Below are 22,612 nucleotides of genomic sequence, written 5' to 3'. Positions count from 1 at the left end.
GGCAGGAAGGATGGAGATATGAAAGTACGCATCCTTCAAATCCAGCGTGGCCATGCAGTCGCCCGGAGAGAGCAGGGGAAGGATGTGTTGCAGCGAGACCATCCGGAACTTGTTGCAACGGACGAACACATTCAAGGCCCAAAGGTCCATGATTGGTCGGAGGCCGCCATCCTTCTTTGGTAAAGTAACGGGAATAAAAACCACGGCCCCGCTGGTCCGCCGGAACCGCTTCGATAGCATGTTTGAGGAGAAGGGATTGCACCTCCTCCTGGAGGGATTGGGATGGAGAGGTGCAAACGAACTTTGGAGTCGGGGGGTAGTGAAGAAACTCTATCGCATATCCCCGTCGGATGATGGACAATACCCACAGGTCTGATGTAATATGGGACCACGCCGGAAGGCAACAGGAAAGGCGAATAGAGTCCGTAACTATGGGATGTGGTGGAGAAGGGGAGTCAAAGACTCCGCTTATTCTGCTTAGAACCCTTCTGTCGAGGCTGGGTAGCAGGAGCGGAGTACTTCTGCTTAGCCGGATATTGTTGGCGCGAGAAGGGTGCCTGAGGTTTGGGCCGCCAGGAGCGTTCCGGAGACTTTGCATACGGCTTCTTCTGCCAGGGCTTCGTCCACAGCCGCTTAGCTTGGGGACGGGGACCCGAGACTCCAAGATTCCTGGATGTTTTTATGCTCTTGTCCAGCTCCTGGAGGACAGAGTCCGTCGTGGAGCTAAACAGTCCAGAGCCATCAAAAGGAAGATCTTCCACGTAGATCTGGGTGTCCGGTTGCAGTGCAGTACACCTCAGCCATGAATGGCGCCGAAGCGAGATGGCCGTGGTCAAGGCCTTGGCACAAGCGTCCCCGGAGTGCTTGGCAGAGTTCAGCTGCTGTTTTGCTAACAACATCCCTTCTTTTTGCAACTTCTTAAGAGCGCTCTTGCTCTGCTCTGGGAGGGTACTCAAAACAGAGGAAACCTGCTCCCACAAGGCGTACTGGTACCTTCCCATACACGCCAAGTAGTTGGCTATCTTCACCCCGAGAGAGCCCGCTGAATAGAGCCGACGTCCCATGGAGTCCAGTTTCCTGCCCTCCTTGTCCGGTGGTGTGGAGTGCGTCTTCTTCGCCCTAGACGAAGAGGACACCACCACCGAATTAGGTCTGGGGTGCGTGTAGAGAAACTCGGCAGTACTTTCCTGGATCCGATACATATGATCCAGGCGACGTGAAGACACCGGGGTGGAGGCGGGTTTGTCCCAAGAGGACTTCACCGTCTGTAGCATCACGTTGGTAAGTGGTAATGCTACCACCGTTGACGTGTCCCTCTGGACGATGTCAAAGACGCTGTCCGTTACCACAGGTTGCGGTTGTTCCGTAGACAAGGACAACGTCTGAGCCATTCTCCGAACCAGGTCCCCGTAGGACTTGAGGTCCTCCGATGTCGATATAGACTGTTCATCAGAGGTCTTCTGTGGGGGGGAAGGTTCCCCAGGGGAGGGTTCCTCTAGCTCCTCAGGGGATGAGTCCAAAGATCTGGGGGATGCCTCCGCAGACTCCGACATTTTGGACGGGTTGTGCCGAAGAGGCGACACCTGCTCGACCGGTGCCATCAGAGGAGCCGGGTCACGCCGGGTGCAGTGCTCGCTCTCGGGCAGTTTCGCCACCGATGCCACTGCAGATGCCGACCCTGCTGCTGCCGATGCGCGCTTCGGGGGGCGGTACGACATGCGGGAACGATAGGAAGTCTCTGAGTGCTGGTCCCACTCCATCTGTCGGGGAGCGAACCAGGGAAACGGCGATTGCATTGGGTAAGCGCCATAGAGATACTGCCATTGGCGCTGGTCCCAAGGGACTTGCTGCACCGGCCGATGCGGGGTACGGTCGGCTCCGGGGTCCCGCGGCGAATGTCCCTTAGATCGGTCCCAATCCGATCGACCCCGAACCGGGCTTCGCGACCGAGGAGTCTCTCGCCCCGATGACGAGTGACCTCCCAGATTTCTGCTGGTGCGCTGGGCCGATTCGATCTCGGAGTCCGAGTCTGATATCACAAGCTGCGTTGACGCCGAGGTGAGAGGGGCGAACAGCTTCAAGGGGGGAACATCCCGTACCGGTTCTGGAGGCGTCTCGGGGGAAGTCTGCGGGGCCGACACCAGAGGTTTTGGCTTCTCGATCTTCTTAGGCTTTTTGGCCTTCTCGCCGAGTGTCGCCTTATCATCTTTGTGCCTCTTAACTGGCACTGAGGATTCCAAGGCGGCCGCCGAGCCCGCACGTTTACGGGGGCGATCGGCATCCAAAGAGGGCCGGTTGGTGTCGACAGTTTTCGATGTCGACGGCTCCTCGGTATCGGTCTGCTCCACGGCCATCTTGCGGGGAGAAAGGGCTTGCTCCATGAGCACCGCCACCAGCCTCGCCGCCCGGTTCCTCCTTGTTTGTTTGGAGAACTTGGCACAGTGCCCGCAAGAGTCTGGTTTATGTCTTTCCCCAAGGCACAGCAAGCACAGAGAGTGCCCGTCGGGTGGCGCGATTTTACTGCTGCACTTCGCGCACCGACGAAAACCCCCCCACCGTCTTTCCATACGAAAACAAAAGACCAGGGCGGGAAAAAAACGCGGGGGGGAGGGGGGAACCCCCGAAAAAGGGGATAAGATCACCCCGCGCCCCCAAAATACCTTACACTAACTATCTAACATTAACTATAAACTAGAACTAAACTAACTAACTACAGCTAACAACAATAGAACGAAGTTCACCGACCGTAGCAGCAAAGATCGACTGATCAGCGCGGCGGTCAGAAGAGAACTGGCGGGATGTCCGCTTCCCGTCTCAGTGGGCATGTGCAGGAGGGAGGCTGGGCATGCGCACTGCGACGGGAGGCGCGGAAATCCGCAGCTTTGAAGTTTACCGATCGTGATCGGCGCAGGCGCCTTCTCCCATCAGTGTGATGCACAGAGACCACGAAGAAGATGCAGAAGGATTGTTCAATGTCTTAATTCCACGTTGTATTATTATGCGTCTAAACTAAGAACGATATTCAACCAATTACAGTCTGATGGACCTAGTCCATGATTTCAACAAAAATGAGATAGCATTCTGACAAAGGAAGCTTTGACTCTCAAAAACGTACTCCCCCCAATTCTTTCTGTCTCTAAGGCGCTCCTGGATTTGAATCTAGTTGTTCTACTGCAGACCAACATGGTTACCTACTGAAAAGATAGTGTGCAAATCCCATTGGAGTATTTATCCTGGCACATTACATTACCTAGGCTACATAAAGCAAGGATGATCACATGCACTATGATAGTTTTCTTGTTGGAGAGATCTAAGAAGTGTGGGTAAAATTTAGAAATATTAATTCCAAGATAGTCTTATTAAACTCCTTCATACACAATTTTAAATTTAAGATCTTGGGTTTGAATACTGCAAAATGAAGGGTACCACCATTATGGTGTACTGGTGTTATGTAAAGGGCACTATGTAACTTTATTGGAGTTATAGTCCAAGATATCAGCTATGGGATGCTTTCAGTACCTCCAATTATGTTCCTATATTTGAGATGAAGTAAGATGCCAATATATTAGTACTTCTCTTACTCAGAAGTCTTTTTCAATACTACAGAATCTAAAGGATTATTTAGAATATTTTATTTTGTGCTAATTAGTTCATAAAATAAAGAAAAATCCAATCCTAGTAGGCATTGAGAAATGTTATTGAAACAAACCATTTCCAAAACAGAATGGAAATCACTGTTTACCTCATGTCAGCAAGAACAATCTCTGGGGCAACATGAAAGAAAGCTTGTATAAATTAATTTATTTTTGGTATTTCATTCCTTGGAAAGCGAAGGTGGTATTGTATAGCCCAATCTCATCAGATATGAAAAGCTAAGTCGGGTTGGTACATGGAAGAGAGACCACCAAGAAAGACTTTGCAGAGGAAGGCACTGGCAAACTGCTTCTCACTTGAAAGTCTCTTGGTGAGGTCTCCCTAATTTGGCTCAACAGTACTTCACACACACACACTGTATTTCATTCCTCACAGGTTGAGTAAGTGCTTCAAGACAAATTCTCACAAATTATGGAAATTTGGTTTCAGTTCTGAAGATTATTTACAGATGCAATGGTAATGCCCAGCAATTCAAGCGTTTTGGGAAAAAGTTATAGCACTAACTGATATTTGAAGACTTCAGATACCTAAAAATCCTCAGGTCACTCTTTTAGGCCTTTCATCTGAGTACTATGGTAAGTATAATTTGTCTATGATCCCTTATCTTATTTTAGCAGCCAAAAAGGTTAATTGCTAGAAATTGTGCGCAGATTTGAATATAAGGAATTGGGTTAACAAGGTCTGGCAGTTAGCTAGATTGTTGAAATTAAGTGAGCTTGTCTGTCTCAGGGATGTTTAGGTAACAGAAACTTTCCTTTATCGTATCATGGCAACCATCTCTGTTTTACTGGCAGCGTATTAAACCTTAACTTGAATGTGTTTAATTGCTATGCTCTGCAGCACTGAGAAATGTGACTAGCACATATGATGTATTTTGTTGTCAAGCTGAGGGTTTTCCCCCCAATAAACATATTTTAAAAAGTTCCTCTGAATGTGAGCTTTCCCCATTTCTTTGATACTATAAACACCACACATCCCATAATGATGCCTTCTTTGGTGGTAGGTGTACCAGTTTGATTAACAACTGTTTACAATATAAAGCATGAAGATTTTAAGAAGAATTTGCCTGGGACCCTGGAAAGTAGACAATGCTGCCTCTGTGATGGATCAGTCTGATTCAGTAGAAGGCAGCTACTGCTGCTGTATAGAAGGATCTCAGTTTTGCTACAGCTGCAGCACATGGTGAAAGGTTACCTGTATAATTATGCTTATCCATCAAGCTCCAAAACAATTTAAACAAAGCAATAACCTGGTTCTATACATGAGGCGGAGCCAAACAGCTTGCTAGAATAATCACCAGGTTGCAAACGGGAAGCAAACAACAGTGTCATACCCAAAAGCTAGACCAGGCCTATCAAAAATCATGCAATTGATGGCTCAAGATTGCAAGCCTATTTCTCTACTGACCAGCACCTTTTCCAGCATTAAGTAACAAAATGCCCAGAGGTTTTTGTGATTCAGAAGCCTCTAGGGTGTCCTCTCCTTCTGCACTAGAATACCTTCCAAATTCTTTAGATTGAGAGGCTGAAGTTATGATACACATCTTCCAGCTGACACCTCTGATTTTACGGTGTGGTGTTGCTGTGTTGTCTCTAGAATCTGCAACATCCAATACCCAGACTCTCAATTTGCAAGCACTGCAATAACCTTTATATGGAACCAAGACAACTAAAAGGAAAAAGAGAACTTCTGAAAACTGTCCTTACTTTTTAGCTCCTGTCAACAAAGCTATTTCATCCGGGGAAGAGGAGACATATTTTAGAGATGAGGTCTCCAGACGAGATTTTCCTGAGTCAACTTTATCACCATGCCGAGCCTGAACAGTGTGGCAGAGACACAAAGCACGCAGGAACAGCTCTTCTCGACTCTGAGAAAGGAATATTACAATGGGAAAGGAGGTCTTTAACCAGAAGGACCTTATTGTTTCAGGGACTAAAATGACAACAGCAAGAGATTCAGTCCAATGCAGCATCCGAGCAGCTGCTCTAGTGTGACAGGAAGTAAGCTACCCTTCTTGTGGAAATGGCTGCATTCACTATTTCAGTAGTCCCAAAAGCCTTTGTGGTAGTGGATAGCACTGAACTAAGGGGACCCAGGTTTAAATCCCTACTCAGCCCTGAAGTTCATTGAACGATCCTGGGCAAGGAAACACACACAGCCTTTATTAACCTCCTCACAGAATTGCTGTGAAAGGAAAAGTGAGATTAACAACATCTGAGTATATCACTTTTGAGTTCCTCAGAAAAAGGATGGGGTGCAAATAGGAGGAGTGAATGAATATACTTTTAGCCATTGCTATTGGGTTGGTGACTTGGCATCACATCTACACTGAAAACATCTGAATGGCTAAACACTAGGGGATTAACAACAGTGTTAAGACACAGGATCATTACCTGTGTAATCAGCTTTTCCTTTGCGAGGACAACACATCTGCCTAGTATATTATCCCATTGTTCCTCCAAAGAGCTCACAGCTCTCTCTTCCCCATTTTACGTTCACAACAACTCTGTGAGCCAATTTAGACTCGGAGCGAGTGACTGAGCAAGATCACTCAGCAACCTTCATGGCAGTTTCTGATTTGAAGCTGGGCCTCCCAGGTCCTAATCTGACATACTAACCATTACATCAGTCTGGCTTTCTATGCCAGAAGAGATTCTTTTCCATGACTGCCGCAGTGTTTCAGATTCTAATGTTCTCTCAGCCTTTCATTTCCTAGAGCAGGGGTAGGGAACATCTTGGGCTGAAGTGCCAAAACAAATATGCATGCAAAGATGTTGGTTTGCTGCCCAATAATGAGAGAGGAAGGGAAAGAGGAGGAATATACTTGGCCAGTCGCCCTGAGAGCAAGCCAAACCCCAAAGGCACAGCCAATGCTACAGGTGCGTGCCTCCATCATATGCTACTATGACTACCTCAACTGCTGAGGCATACTACACAAAACGGTCTGGAATGCCACTATTTGGCACTTAATGTCAGGGCTTGCCCATCCCTGCTCAAGAGTTAAAGCCAATCCACACAATCATGGATTGGCTTTATAGACGCAATTAATCTAGAAGAAATTTTACCTTCTCTGCTTTCTCATAATACTTGAGCCCATCAACCTCTGTCATGGAACCATTATACTTGTATCCATCAATGCTGCACTCAATGAACTCCATGGTGTTTTCTGTCAGTGTCCCAGTTTTATCAGAGAACACATATTCAACCTAAAAAAAAAAAGAGAAGGGAGCATACTGAATTGTTTAAACAGAATGAGACTGACTTCTTATTCATTGTTTATCTTTCTGCAAGCACTGAAGGTTAAAAAAACTCTTCCCTTTTATCCTCATTTTGGGACCTGACACATGACTTTTAAGTGGCTGGTAACTGAATAAGGCTTGGGGGTCAGCATACCTGCAGGACTGCCTACTCCAACATGAAACCCACCTATCAAATCCAGTCATCTTTGCATGATCTCCTTTAGGTGACCCCACCATCAGAGGAAACCTAAGAAAGGGCCTTCACGTTTATGGCACTGAAACTTTGGAATGGCCTCCCTCCCTCTATCATTGTCTTCCACCAGCAGGTAAAGAATTGTTGTTTTAACTGTTACTGGTGCTCCTCCTTGTGGTGGTGATGTGTGAACTGTTTAAATATTTTATATACACATATTTTAACTGCTGTTTGTATTAATACTGAAATATTTTAATGTCTTGATGTTTGCTATCATGGGGATCCTATCTGGGTGGAAAGACAGCATGGTAAAATGTTATATAAATAAATAAGATCTGTACCTTGCTTTCCTGCAAATAAGGAATTCATGATGTAAACTAAAATACTGAAACCCTCTGTATCTTTTTTCTGCTGGTGAGCTGATGGTTGCACAAGTTGCAATAGCTTCTCCAAGTGGCAATAGTTGCGGCCAGCCAGTTTCTAGTTTTGTCTGATTGGAACAAATGTAGTGGAGGATAAGGTGACAGCACTGTGCTTAGGGACTGGACCAGATGATATCTTGCCTATTTCCACCACAAACTGGGAGATGGCTCTGAATTATGTCCACAGTAACCCTCACTCTGCTTTCTCAGTGGCTGTAGAGGGGCTTTAATGCAGTCAGGGGCTCAAATGACCATGGACCCTATCCAGTAACAATTCCCACCATTCCAGGAAATCTACCAGGTGGTTACCACATGGCTCCTAGTGACACAGATTCACAGATACAGTTTGCTTGCTAATTCTTGACTTACTAAAATACTGGACAAAAGTGAAGGTGTGATCAATAGGGGTATGCAATTAAAAAAAAGACTGCCCAACAGAGCCTGCAGAGGAGTCAATCCTGTGGAGAAAACTCTCTCCACAGGCTCTGCTGGGCAGCCCGATGGGATAAACTGATCCACAGAGTTCATTTCAGTCAGCAGTACAGCATAAGGAGATGGTTATGGCATCTGTTTGAATTTGCAATTAACAGCTTAAAAATTAAAGCTTTCCTGTAGCAATGTCAACTAAGGGCAATCAGCGCGTCATCACTGGATGCTTGTGTAATATTTGGTGTATCTGACATTCCTGGTTGGTAGTTAGTTTGTCTGGAAGGACCTTTGGAGAAAGGAGTCTAGAGCCAATACTTCTACACCGGTCTCTCAAAATGCCTTACTGGCAAGTCCAGTTGACACACTATTCCCTCTCTGGTCCATTTCTGCTTTAAAGCTGGCAATTATGTGGTCATGGGGTTTAAACACCTACTGCACAAGAATGAGCTAAAAAATTTTGAGATTTTCAATTTAGGGGAAAGAATTTAAACAGGAAACAAAACCAAGCTTTATAAACAGAGGAGAACATGGAGACAGAGAGGAAGAGAACTTTCCCCCTGTATTATATAATCACAGAGTTGGAAGGGACCCCCAGGGTCAACTAGTCCAACCCCCTTCACAATGCAGGAAATTCACAAATACCTCCCCCCCACACACACCCATGATCCCTGATCCACGCCCAAAAGATGGCAAAAAAAAAAAAACCCTCCAGGATCCCCCGGCCAAATTGGCCTGTAAAAAAATTGCTCTCTGAACCCAAGTGGTGATCAGCATTTCCCTGGACATATAAGAAAGAGCCATGAGAACTAAGTGCTGCCCTCCCTCTCATGATCTGCCCAAGCTCACAGAATCAGTATTGCTGTCAGATGACCATCTAGCCTCTGTTTAAAAGCTTCCAAAGGAGAGCCCACTGCTTTGCAAGGAAGCCTGTTCCACTGAGGAACCACTCTAACTGTCAGAAGTTCTTCCTAATGTTTAGCCAAAAACTCTTTTGATTTAATTTCAACCCATTGGTTCTGGTCTGACCTTCTGGGGCGACAGAAAACAACTCCGCACCATCTCCTATATGACAACCCTTCAAGTACTTGGAGATGGTTATCATATCGCCTCTCAGTCATCTCCTTTCCAGTTTGAACATACCTGGGTCCTTCAAACATTCCTCATAGGACATGGTCTCCAGACCCCTGACCCTCTTTATTGCCCTCCTCTGGACACACTACAGCTTATCTATATCCTTCTTAAATTGTGGTGCCCAAAACAGGGTGAAATACTCTAGGTGAGGTCTAACCAGAGCAGAGTAAAGCGATACCACCACTTCACATGATCTGGAGACTATATTTTATTTTATTTTTCTGATTTATATTCTGCCCTCTCCAAATGGGCTACTTTTGTTGATACAGGCCAAAATCATATTGGCCTTTTTAGCTACTGCATCACACATCAAAATATAAGAGTACAGAGACCAATACTCCCTCAAAGCTGTGGAGTCTTTGTGCGCAAAAATTCTACTTTGTGAACTACTGGCATTAAAGGTGAGCTACTGCATAAGTTAGCCTGCTCTGAGATCATCTTTCCTGAGCTAAGACAAAAACTTGTGAGTCAGAGGCTAAAAAATGTGAGCTTGCTCACACTAGCTCAGATTAGAGGGAACACTGACAATGACTCCCAATGAAGAGGACAGGCAATAGTGCTTCTTTATACACTGCATTCAAGATGAGAAACTCACTGCCACAGGATGTAGAAATGGATGCTAACAGTCTTCAAAGGAAATTACCGTACTGAAATTCACGGAGGATTGGTCTATTAGACCTGATGTCTAAACAGAACCTCCAAAGGCTATACAGCTGAATGCCAGTTGCTAGAGATCTCTGTCCCTTTTTCTTGGCTCTCTGGAGCACCCACTGCCTATAATGAGAAACAAGCTACTAGATTATAAACTCCATAGACCTAACAAGGGCTGTTATGTTCCAAAGGGACAAAAGTTCTGCCTCTTAGGTGGCTAGATTTGATCAAGGATCCTCCCACTGACAGTTTTAAATCCCAACAACCAATAAGAGAAAAACCAAGTATATATTCTCAGGAGAGACAGATAGCTTTGTGCATCTCTTTGTTTTCCACTGCGCTTCCTTCCCCTACCCAGCTAATACTTTCGAGGCAACCTTTATAGAAAAGAGATTTTTAAATTAAAGCCATGTGACCAGAAGGATTGGCTGATGCACACAGCATGGTTTCAAAGCCTGACATTTCCCTGCATAGTAACAGGCATACAAATCCTGCCTAGTGAAGAATAATTATAGTATCAACACTCAGGGGACCAAAGGTTCAATCTTCAGCACTAACAGAAATTTAAATAGTTGAAGTAATATGTTAAAAGGAACATGAGAACCCAGAAGGCTCATGTAATACAGTCGTGGCCAGAAAATCAACTCCTACAGTGCTGGATGGCTAATTCTTCTTTTCAAGCTGCAATGTTGGCAGGAATGCAGAGAACCAGTTTTGCACTTTTTGTCTTGAAGTTATAGTTAAATGCACATTTCTAGTTGCGCTGTCCTTGTTAAAGAGTGTAGAAATGAACAGGCCTATGAGAAAAAAGTATGTGATCAATGAGATTTTGCGCCTGGGGAGGGGGAAAGTAACATAATCCTTAACAAATGAGCAGATGTTCAGAGGTGTGCAAATGGCCACAAGGTGCAACCATGGAAATACAAGGAAACTAAATTCTTGCTGTTCAATAGAAACATCCAAGGCACTGCAGGGCATTCACCTGCAGAACAGTTGTATTCCATAAAGGGCATTCACCTGCAGAACAGTTGTATTCCATAAACTGGTCCATATGACCATCTACTTCCACGGCTCAATCTGAACTGGCACAGCATCCAAATATTTAGTTAAACCAAAGTCTCACAACAAACAGCATTTTTAATCCATGGAGACTGAACTGAAGCCTTATTAGATAGACTTTGATTTTACCTAACTGGTGTTTTTACATACATACCAATGAATTGTAGATTTCACGTTATGGTTTCATCTACATATTAACTCATGAAACTATCTTATATTGGTCCATCAAGGTGAGTACTGTCTACTGTAACTGACAGCAGTTCTCCGGGGTTACAAACAGAGGTCTTTCACACCACCTACTACTACATGATCCTTTTTACTGAACCTGGGACCTTCATTTATTTAAGGCCAGGCTCTGGGTGATTCACAATGACTAATAAATACAATCATAAAGGTAAAGGTAGTCCCCTGTGCAAGCACCAGTCATTTCTGACTCTAAAACAATAAAATCAACTAACTAAAATAGTTCATAAACCCTAATGGTGTCCTATCAATATTCTTCTAATGCAGATTTCCGGACATGGCTTTGGGGGGACCCCGTTGAGGCAGGGGAGGGAGGTGCCAGCTCTACAGCCATCATTATCCTAATCAAAAGCAGAGGTCCATCAGTGGCTATTAGCCACAGTGTGTGTGTGTGTGTGTGTATATGTGTATATATATATATATATATATATATACACATTTTTGGCCACTGTGTGACACAGAGTGTTGGACTGGATGGGCCATTGGCCTGATCCATCATGGCTTCTCTTATCAGTGGCTATTAGCCACAGTGTGTGTGTGTGTGTGTGTATATGTGTATATATATATATATATATATACACATTTTTGGCCACTGTGTGACACAGAGTGTTGGACTGGATGGGCCATTGGCCTGATCCATCATGGCTTCTCTTATGTTCTTAAAAGCCTGGCGGAACATTTCTGCCTTATAGGCCCTGTAAAAGTTTTTGCAGGACCCTGATGTTCTCTGGCAGAGTGTTCCACCAGGTCAGGGCCAGGACTGAAAAGGTCCTGGCCCTTGTTGAGGACAGCTGGACCTCTTTAGGGACAAGGATCACCAGTAAATTACAGCAAGTAGAACATAATGCTCTCCCAGGGAGGAGGCAGTCCTGTAAATACATGCAAAGCAAGTGCTCTATTATTTATTAACTTTGTAAAGTTTATATGTAGCTTCTCCAAAAACCTGCTCAAGGTGACTAGGAGCTAAGATAATAAAACCATCAAAACACAACTAATTAAAACAAAGTCTTACACCACTAAAACAAGCCACTAAAACTCCAGGAAATACACAATGAACAGCTTAAAATGATGTAGAGTAAGACTGGGTAAAAAGGAATTTTAGCTCTACCACTGAGCCACAGCCCCACTCTGTATATAATCTGGTCATGATCTGATACAGTTTCTCATTAGAACCATGTCTCCTTGCAGATGTTTTACTTTTTCTACATAAAAATGAAATACCCATTTAATAAAATCTAAAAAACAAACAAAAAAAACCTTTCATATTTTCCTGCTTGAATACCGGTAGGAGATGCTAACTCACCATGTCTGGATTAGAGATTTTCTACTTGCTGACAGCGTGAGAGATCAAGGCCCTAAAATGCATGAAAACTGCATTCCTAATACACTTATTTATAGCATCCAGATTCCTCATCATATGATTTGAAAGTACTGGATTCTGAAATGGAGTTCCACACATTTTGCCTGCAATGGCCCACCATCCACTAATGAAGGACTAAGAAAAAAGGAATAAAGGAGAAGTTTCTGACCTGACCAAGCTCCTCATTGAGGTCAGAGGTATTCACCAAGGCCCCTTCTTTGATTGTCTCATCATACATCTCTTTGTCCCAAGAAATGAAGAAAGAACCCAAGAATTTCTGCATTTCTACTGTCACATACATGGAGACTGGAATGATGAAATTGAACAAGACCATGAAGGATAGGAAATCTGTGAACATTCTTAAGAGCTGAAAAGAGAAGAGAGGCAGTGAGATCCCTTACAAAGAGGCATAAAACATACCAATGACTACAAAATAAACAAGCAAAACCTTGTCATTGCTAGTATCCACTTGAGCTCCTGCATGGCTGCTGTGTCTTACACCCTCCAGCTATAACCGGGGACAAAAGCATCCAGTTCTAGTTTTTGGGGATGATTCATTGTAGGAATGTACTTGCATTATGATTGCCATTCATCAGCAACATTAGAATGTATGTTAACCAGAATGCTAAAAGGCAAGCAAATTACCAAAAAGAGAAATTTTATTCACATTCCTTACATCTTCTTTTATCTCTCTACTGTATTAATTCTACCATGCTGTTATTCTCAGTTAGACCTTATTTTTTTGTTGTAGATGTGCAACTTCTTTTTACAACAAGATATAAACAACTGTATAGGCCACGTGAATTCCTCTACCTTGAAGGTCTCTCTCTCTCTTTGGGTCTTTTGGTTGTACCAAGGTTCATCAACAGCATGCTGGCTTATCCAGAAGTACTTCATAGAGGTGCACACCATGGCCTTGCCCACAAGAATGAATAAATAAACAACCAAGAAAGTGTTGATCGATCTGGAAAGTTGGAGCATTCAAAAGCAAACAAGAAAAAAAATGTTAGTAAGACCAGACAATACACAAATAGAGACAAAAAAAAATGTTTCACTGATGCAAAATATGAAGCAGGTGTATGCCAGGACAAGCCACTGGTCTATCTAGCTCAGTATTCTCTGCTCTGACTCTCAATGGTTTCTCAGAGTCTCAGGCAATGAGGCCATCTTTCCCTGGCATCTAAACTGGCATCTTCTGCATGCAAACTTCGAGCCCATTTCGGTGGGGTAGGGCGGGATATAAATCGAATGAAATAAATAAACAAACAAGGGCTGTACCAATCAGCCCCCTGTCTCGGAGCAATTAATATATGAAGCTGCCTCATAGAGAACCTTGAGCCGAGGTCAGGAAGGTGGCTGAATCACATGCCTTCCAAGTATATCCTGGGACCATCAGTGCATGCTAAATTGTACAAGACTTTAAATAGAAAACACACTTGCAAAGCAGATAAGCAGCAGCATTTATGTACCACTATGAGTGTTCAGATCACCTTAGAGCTCAGTTATTCAGTTATTCTTACAACAGCCTTGTAAAGTAGGAAAGCATTGTTATCTCTGCATTTTTGAGATCGGGGACTGAGGATGAAAGAGAACCTGGAGACTTTCCAGTTCACAATCCTCTCTATTTAGCTGTATCTAATAGGTACAGCACTGATTAGAACAGTTTTCCCATCTTCAAATATGAGACTACCTTATCAAGGCTGTTGTGAAGGCATACGAAGGAAATCCCTTGGAAGCACTTCTCTATGATGCCAAAATAAAGGCCAGAATCAAAGCAACGGTAAGAGGGAGGGGGGGGGGAACCTGGCACACTTACTTTTCCACTGCAGAGCGTTTCTGAGATTTTCCTTGGTAGTTCAAAGCCATTTTTGTTTCCATCCCAGTATAGACAGCAACCCCTAGAGAAAAAATGCTATTTTTAAGTGGTGTATAAGCCCAAACCAAACAGCTCCTTTTTAGGAAGACAATTTAGTAAGCCAGCAACTACACAGGGCAATGGCCTCTGTTCAAAAGCATTGTGTTTGACTATAATGGAAGAGGCAGAAAAAACTTAGTATGTGCCCTCTGATATGCAATGACCATTTCATGAATTTTATTCACTGCTGCAGTTGTAACATCTTGGCCTTACTTTCAGTTTTTTGACCAATGATACAGTAAGAGAGTGGTTTTCAGTACTCATATGGGATGGGATTTCCCATTATTAGGGGTTTAGATAAAAATATGGAGCAGAGGTCCATCAGTGGCTATTAGCCACAGAGTGTGTGTGTGTATAAAATTTTTTTTGCCACTGTGTGACACAGAGTGTTGGACTGGATGGGCCATTGGCCTGATCTAACATGGCTTCTGTTATGTTCTTATGTTCTGTTATGTTATTATGCTTCAATACTCAATCTTATTGCTCTCTCCCTATCCAGAGAAAATGGCAGCACCCAAACCCCACCCCCATTTTGAACATTATGGCAACAACTTCTATACCTGGAAGGACCCTTCCCCAAGCCATGGAGTGGTCCTATGTAGCAAGCAGATTTGTGTGCCAGCTGCCCAGGCCCCCCCCCCCCCCCCCAGCAGAGCTGGCTCCTGATAGTTCAAGGCAAACTGAAGGGGAAGGAGACACTGAGTACAATACCAGGCAGTGGTCAGAAGCCCAGCAATGCCTTTGGTGGAGAGGTGGGAGTAGAGTGCCCTCATGCTTGAAGGTTCAGGAATAGGATGGCTAAAGGGTGAGGAGCTTGCCTTCCAGAAATGCTACTTTACTGAGACTTCTGGATAATAAACTGCCAGATGTCAAAGTTTTTACTGTAGTACAGTTCACGGTAACAGAAATGCAAATGTGGAACAGATTGCAAGGCTTGGGAAAGTGCAGCTGGGCAAAGAAAGAAAAAGGGGATAGTATGAACTCCTAATTCTGCAGAAGAAAAGGAAACACACACATTTGAGATGTTAGACTTTCATGACAGCTGGAAGAAAATTGCTCACCATAGATTTTGTGGGTCGTTTTCAGTGTTGCTCCCTTCAGCAACAGGTTTTCGGGGCCCAGTGCCCTACAACAAGGGATGAAGATTAGAGCATTTTAAGTTGGAGAAACATTCTGGATAAGTTTCCCAGATATTTATTACTATATTTTATTGCCAGATTTATGTCCTGCCAAAAATACCCAACTATCAAGTTGCTACAGAAACCAGTGAATCCAGGGGAGGGACGGTGGCTCAGTGGTAGAGCATCTGCTTGGTAAGCAGAAGGTCCCAGGTTCAATCCCTGGCATCTCCAAAAAAGGGTCCAGGCAAAGAGGTGTGAAAAACCTCAGCTTGAGACCCTGGAGAGCCGCTGCCAGTCTGAGTAGACAATACTGACTTTGATGGACCAAGGTCTGATTCAGTATAAGGCAGCTTCATATGTTCATATATGTTCAACGCACTATATTATATGTTCAAATACAGAGGGGTTTTTAATCTCATGAAGGTCCATGGTGCACTTGTCTGGATGCTTGAATGGAAGGCTTTCTGAAATAAATAAGACCATGTTGTGTGACACTCTAAAGACAGGAAGTGATGCTGTCCTCTGGATTACCTCTAGCAAACCATTCCAAATGACTGGTTTAATGACTGGGGACGGGCGGAGGGTGGGAAGGGCTGTGAACAGAACAGAGGGAAGATCTAAGAAACACAACTGGATGAATAGCTTAGCTGGCTTAGAGTTTTGGACTAGGATCTGGCAGACCCAGGTTTGAATCTCTACTTCGCTGTGGAAGCCTGCAGTGTGAGCTTAGGCCAGTCACATGCTCTTAGCCTAACTTATTTAACAGGGTTGTTATGAAGATAAACTGGAGAAGAGGAAAATGATGTGAGCTGCTTTGGGTCCCTACTGGGGAGAAATACAGGGTATAAGTGAAGTAAATAAAGAAATGCTCACATAAAGGGAGATGTACCTTCCACTGAGCATGGGAGCAAATGATAATGCATAGAAGGCATTTCAGATCAGATGCTATGTTTTCTAAGTCAGGTCTTGATATTGCAGGACCCAGATTGCAGTCAGGACCCACATGTTGACTTTTGGTGACTGGCAGTTTTACAACTTTATTGTGATGGATGATTTAGAAAAGTCCAATGCAGGCAGCACTGAAGCTCTCTCCAGGGCTTGTTTTGTAGCAGGAACTCCTTTGCATATTAGGCCACACACCCCTGATGTAGCCAATCCTCCAAGAGCTTACAGTAGGTCCTGCAATAAGAGCCCTGTTAAGCACTCAGAGGACTGGCTACATGTGTGTGGCTTAATATGCAAAGAAGTTTCTACTATTAAAAAATTGGCTCTTTTGTACCACTTTGAGAGTCCAGATCATCTTACATCCCATCTTACCTGATGGGGTTTGTCTCAAAGGCACCAAAAGTCAATTCGTTCAACACCAAACTGGAGGGCAGAACAAGTCCAATCATACACATACTTCTTGTGTGGGCTAATAATTATGTAACTGTGTCCAGGATCACAGAGGGGGTAATTCTGTTGGTCAGTCTAGCAAAAGACAAGAGCCCAGTGGCACCTTAAAGCCTACTAATATTAATTTCAATATGAAGTTTCATGAGTCAAAGCTCACCTTCAGTTTATTGTCTCTCACACACAAGCAGCATAACCCCACTGGAAAATGTGGCTCAGGTGGGTTTTGGCATGAGATTAAAAGCGTGCTTTGGTTTCTCTGGCATGTGTGAGCATCATCCATCTGAAGCAGAGGTTTTTGCAAGATTTGGCAGCCTTCCTGTTCTTTAGAGAAGTTGTGTCAGTCTCTTGCTATTTTTGGTTTTAATGAGGGAAAGGCAAGTTGTGTTGCATGCATTTGAGCAAAGAGTTACACCACTTTAGAAATAATTAGTAAGGCAAATAAACCTGCCCTTTTGGTAGCTGCTCCCCCTATATGAGAAAAGAATTTTTTTTACATAAGTATTCTCTGCTATGGGGAGATCATGCATGGAAAAATGTTCTTTGTTTTCAGATTTTTCTTTGGAGCAGTGAAGTTACCTGGACCTTCTATTCCCCATTCCTTAGATCTGAGCTAATACTCGCTTAATGCTTCTTTGCTGGAAATTGTAAATTTCCTATTGAGTTTGCTGGTCTAAGGGCAGAGTGCTTTGTTGTTTGGTTCAATTATGGTTGGCAAGTGGATTACGTATCTTGAAAACGATGTTGTCCTAAAGTAACAATATTGGCCTCCGAACATGTATATTAAAAATTCCTTAACCGGTCATATGAATTCAAAGACTTTGAAAACGAAAAGAAACTGCTCAATGTAGCTCACATGACAATGAAAATATTGCATTTGTTACAGAGGAAAGTCTGGCTGCTGCATTTTGGGGGTGGTTTCGAGGTCCAAATAAAAATGGCTGAAGCCTGTTCTAAATGACCTGCCCTAACCAAGAAACACATCGCTCCAGCCTGAGACAGCTATAATGTTTATAAGCACATTACTACAGCCCAGCTAGTTGAGTGATGGCTAAAAAAAAGTTTAACACCACAGAAAATTGCAGGATTTTGATCTGTTCAAGACCTTTGAGTCAGAAGAACAGTAAGGTATGAAGAGTGCATTTGTAGCGGTGGGGTTTATTACTCTCCATGAACTATAATGGCTTAATAGAGCCTCCTTGTCAAGAGGTAATCTACCCTTGGCTCCAGATTTTGGGAGTAAATATTCAGAGGAGTCTGCTATTTGCTGTTCTGGTTTGCTGTTCTGATTGATCGTTTGGAGATATTTTAGGGGTTAATGGATCTATATTTTCTTTGAAATGTGAGATGATTGTATTACATCTTGACAGCAAAATTATAGGAGATCAAACATCAGGCTGATTGATGTCAGCAGTATTCCTTCGACCAAAAGAGTCAAGCTTATTAATTTCAAACATGGACCCTACTGACAATCACCAACATATGCAACAGCTGACCAACCTGGCTACAGGCTCCTGGTTGTCCTTGTAGATGTTAATTCTCCCAACAAACCTGCAACACAAGAGAACATGTGTTCTATGCTGTTTGGATTTGTACAGAGCCCTTGCAAGTACAATGAACAGAGGAAAACAAACAAATGAGTCAGTGAATAATGAGAACAGAGATAAGAATAGCAACTTTTATATTTAATGGGTGTGATCCAGAACGACACTTGCCAACAGGCAACTTTAGTTTAAAAAACAGCACCTCCACATGTCACAAATGTGGCAGGGGTTGATTCAGGACAGGAGTACAGAGGGCTGAATTTGTAGGAAATGAAATCACTCCACAAACTTTTAGATGGTGCTGTACTGGCCATCTAGTTCAGCCACCAGCTCAACACATGGATTCTGAAGTTTGAGCATTCCTAACAGACTGCTTGCTAGCCTTTGCTTGAAGACCTTCCGTAAGGTCCCCTTGGTAACTGGTTAAATTGGTGAACTGCTCTTATTGTTCAGAAACTGCTCCTAACATGTTCCTTAAATCCACCTTCTTTTAGTTGAACCTCATTCCCTCTAATCTTGCCCTCTAGAGCAGTGAGGTATGCTGTTGCCCTCTTCTATATGACAGACCTCAAAGTATCTGAAGAAAGCAATCATGACCCACATCCCTCAGTCTTTTCATCTAGTTCCTTCAACCTTTCCTAATGGTAGCTGTTTTTCAGTCATTCTTGCCCATCTTCATTGCCCTCATCTGAATCCATTCCAAATTGTCTACATCTTATGATGGAGACAGTAGTTCAAATGGAGACAATAGTTCAAAAAGATCAGGCAATTGAAATGGAGACAGTAGTTCAAAGGAGGTCAGACGATTGTGGGATAGAGTGGAACTATTACGTCTAATGACTTGGATTCTATGCTTATCTTAATGCAGCTAAAAGATCACATGCATTTTTAATTCTACACCTGTCAGTAAGACAACCCACCATCAGCACTTACTGGATCCTGGATCAATTTCAGAATTTACAAAAACACAGTTGTTTTTTGATTCAGGATGTCAGGGGTAGGAGCATGTGGATCTAGATTTATGAACAGCTAGCACCATATCCTCTTCATGAGAGGCTACCCTGGCCAGAAAAGGGGACATGAATCCAGTTACCTGTGTGGCTGATTTCCAGGATGGGGCATGAATCCAGTTAGCACCTGGTCCCTCACACCCTTCCATCAGAAGACAAAACCACTTGAAGCTTATCCATACAGACACAGTACAGCATCCTACATCCCAACTCCCATGTCAAATTTTTGCTAGGACCAAGGTGAGATGAGTGCTCCAAGTCAGCAAGAAAGAAGCTCACCCCATGAACTTACTTGTAGAGGTCTGGCTGAGGCTGTTCACATTCAATTGTGGCAATAAGGCAATCTATGGCTTGGCATGTAGAGAGTTTGGCAGTATCCTGCACAGTGTAGTGAGTCTAGATGGAGGCAATAGTACAAATCAGTAAGCAATGGTTCTTTAAGAATTTCAGATGTGTTGGCATAATGTGTAGCAAGCTATGAATTTGAAATCACAGAAACACAGGATCAACAGCCATCAAGCAACCATGAAAACTTTCATTTTACAGTTGATGCGTGAGAATGTTAAGAGACTTTCCACTTGCTTAGGGTGACATTAAAAGCAAGAGAAAGTGACATGGCCTAAATTAAAACCTACAAGACCCTTTTTTCCAGCACAAACAAGACATTGCAACTGAGTCCAATGATCTTGCTAGAATCCTGAAGCTACCAAGTTTGCCACCAAAACAAGAAACAGTAATAAGGAGGGGGCAGGGTTTCCCAACAGAAAACTGAAATGTTTTGTAGAGCACTGAAATAATACTTAAGCACATTTTTCTTTTTTAATGAGTGAACTGCTTTCTAGGACATACTTTTACTTAAAGTAGGCATATAAAGACGATATTTCTGCAAAACAATGTACAGTACAAGATAATGGTAACTTCTGTGTATAGTGTAGACATAAACAGTATTTTCATGTATATATTTATTGCTTAAATGGGATTAATTTTGTCCAACATCAACACGCTATGCATGTGATACACAGCAAAGTACTATAAACAGTATATCTAATTACATTTTAAATATTATAAAATGTAATTAGATATGCTGTTAGTCCTACTGTAACTGAATAAATTGTTTCTCTCCAAATCCCACACGCTTTTGTTTACTACAAAATTTGTGTTTTCTACAGATGTTCATTTTTCCTGTCTCCCAGATGCAAAACCAAAAATATATATGCTGAAGTAGCATACAGTACAGGAATTTGCAGTTCTTTCTTTAGTACTCAGGGTATTTGTTCTTTTGCTTGTTAGGTATTTATATTTTTAAATTTTGTAAGTATACCAAATAGTATAAATTTTACCCCGATTTAGATAGCCCAGACTAGCCTGATCTCATTAGATCTTGGAAGCAAAGCAGGATCAGTCCTGGTTAATATTTGCATGGGGAAGTCTATGGTTGTAACACAGAGGCAAGCAATAGCAAACCACCTCTGAATATTTCTTGCCTTGAAAACCCTACAGCATCAGGATAAGCCAACTGTGACTTGATGGCATTTTCCACCACCATATGTTTTATATGCCAGGTTAAAAAATAACATGATTCATGCTGTTAACGCACCAAATAAATTTAGAATTTATATGGAAATATTAGATATATTTAACTGTAATCCAAAATCTTCATGCTGTCCTGGGGTAGGAAAAATTCCCTCCAACACACAGCTGCAAGATTTCAAAAAGTCTTACATCTCCGGGTAGAACTACATACCACAAGGACACCCCAAAGATCCTGACCTTACATTTTCCACATCATGCTAATAAGAGAGAACTTGTAGAAGTTCATCTGAGGGTAGGAGATGGTCTACCTTTCCCATGTTTGTGAACTCTCCTGTTTTTTTCACTGCCCATCTGAATCTTAAACACAGCTGCAGAGGGAAAAAATGTCCTGAAGGGCACTTGTGGAGACAAATGACTAACAGGAGAAGGCGGCAAGAACCCCAATCTAAAGGAGATACTCCTTTTCCAAATGCCCTCTTTGACAAACTGGGTGTAGAACAGGGGTGGCCAAACTTGATTAACGTAAGAGCCACACAGAATAAACATCAGATGTTTGAGAGCTGCGAGACATGAACAAAGTCTTTATTAAAACTGTTAATACATTTTTTGCTCAGAAAGATAAAACACATATGTACAACAAGACAATGCTAGAAGAGCTTTTTAAAGACAAAAGCTGGGAATGACAGTCCCCGTAAGACTAGCATAAGGAAAAGTTAGAGAATTGTGTTTTTGGCACCAATGGGAGAAGGAATCACTTATGTACCATATAAATCACTAACCACTGTTAACAGCACCTCCACATGTCACAAATGTGGCAGAGGTTGATTCAGGACAGGAGTACAGAGGTTTGCATCATTATGCATCTCTCTTTGCCTTGACAACAAGGTTAGTAAATACAGCTCCTACAAGAACTATGGAACTAAGGAGGAACTCTGCACTGCCCTCTTTAATTCCTTCCCTTCTTCCAGTGGCTCCCTCAGCTCTTATGCTCTCTTTCCCTTTTAGGTCTATGGGCGACCTCTGCTGTGGAGGAGAAGAGCTTGCAAGCCTGCCTATTTTCCCCTCCTTCCCCACTTTACACATGGTGGAAATAGTTGCCTACCTATAAGTCAGCATGCTTACTCTCATTAAGTTCCTCCTTGACCTCTGGGAGCTGCATAATATGTGTGAAAGAGCCACATGTGGCTCCCGGTCTAGAAAGACACTTGCAGAGATAAAATGCAGTTCCACCTTGAAAAAACAGTGGTTGCCCTGGTGAGCAAGGGGAAACAGGCTGGAGGACTGAAGCAGCAGAAGATTACTTAACCTGGCAGCTGCCACTTGGCATTTTTCCATGTGCAAAAAGGTTCAGGCTCTGCTCAAAATGCCTCTGTCTTCTGAAGCAATGGGATCAGCTGCTAGAAACAGGGCCTTCCTCAAGGTATCTTGGAAAGTCTATTCTGCTGTTATGGTGAGACTTTTGGCTATATATACAATATTTAATTTCTCACTTCACAATGCACAACAGAGGCATTGTGCTTATCATTTAAATTGACTTCAGTAACGTTTGCAGCTACAATACCACAGCTGGTCTACGTGGACTCCAAGCTCACTTGGGGTCCTGGCTCTAGGAAAGGTGCTTCCTCTCTGATTGCAATAACGATCTTCAAGTATCTCAGCAGCAGTCTTACTTGGAAGTAAGTCCCTCTGAGCTCAGATGCCTAGCTCTGAGTAAAC

The 22,612-nt window shown here is 43.1% G+C and overlaps 2 protein-coding genes across 6 annotated transcripts in view; one reads left to right on the top strand and one right to left on the bottom strand.

The window, feature by feature from the left end:
• F9 (coagulation factor IX) overlaps positions 1-734 on the top strand; it is a 155,886-nt gene extending 155,152 nt beyond the window's left edge. Inside the window, exon 9 of the transcript XR_009555977.1 lies at positions 724-734. The gene's annotated coding sequence lies outside the window, so the exon portion shown is untranslated. The remainder of the gene's footprint in view (positions 1-723) is intronic.
• Positions 1-22,612, bottom strand: part of ATP11C (ATPase phospholipid transporting 11C) — a 114,453-nt gene that overhangs the window by 35,982 nt on the left and 55,859 nt on the right. For all 5 annotated transcript variants that reach the window (XM_060249880.1, XM_060249877.1, XM_060249881.1 and 2 more), the window contains exons 7-14: positions 19,656-19,759; positions 18,310-18,360; positions 15,358-15,422; positions 14,198-14,279; positions 13,195-13,345; positions 12,551-12,748; positions 6,720-6,860; positions 5,361-5,521 (exon numbers count right to left, since the gene is read on the bottom strand). In XM_060249880.1, the coding sequence (XP_060105863.1) occupies positions 5,361-5,521; positions 6,720-6,860; positions 12,551-12,748; positions 13,195-13,345; positions 14,198-14,279; positions 15,358-15,422; positions 18,310-18,360; positions 19,656-19,759 (953 nt within the window). The remainder of the gene's footprint in view (positions 1-5,360; positions 5,522-6,719; positions 6,861-12,550; positions 12,749-13,194; positions 13,346-14,197; positions 14,280-15,357; positions 15,423-18,309; positions 18,361-19,655; positions 19,760-22,612) is intronic.

The sequence above is a fragment of the Heteronotia binoei genome, chromosome 11, assembly GCF_032191835.1.
Source record: "Heteronotia binoei isolate CCM8104 ecotype False Entrance Well chromosome 11, APGP_CSIRO_Hbin_v1, whole genome shotgun sequence".
NCBI lineage: Eukaryota > Metazoa > Chordata > Lepidosauria > Squamata > Gekkonidae > Heteronotia > Heteronotia binoei.
Note: the sequence above shows the minus strand (reverse complement) of the source record. Positions and strands in the feature narration are given on the sequence as shown.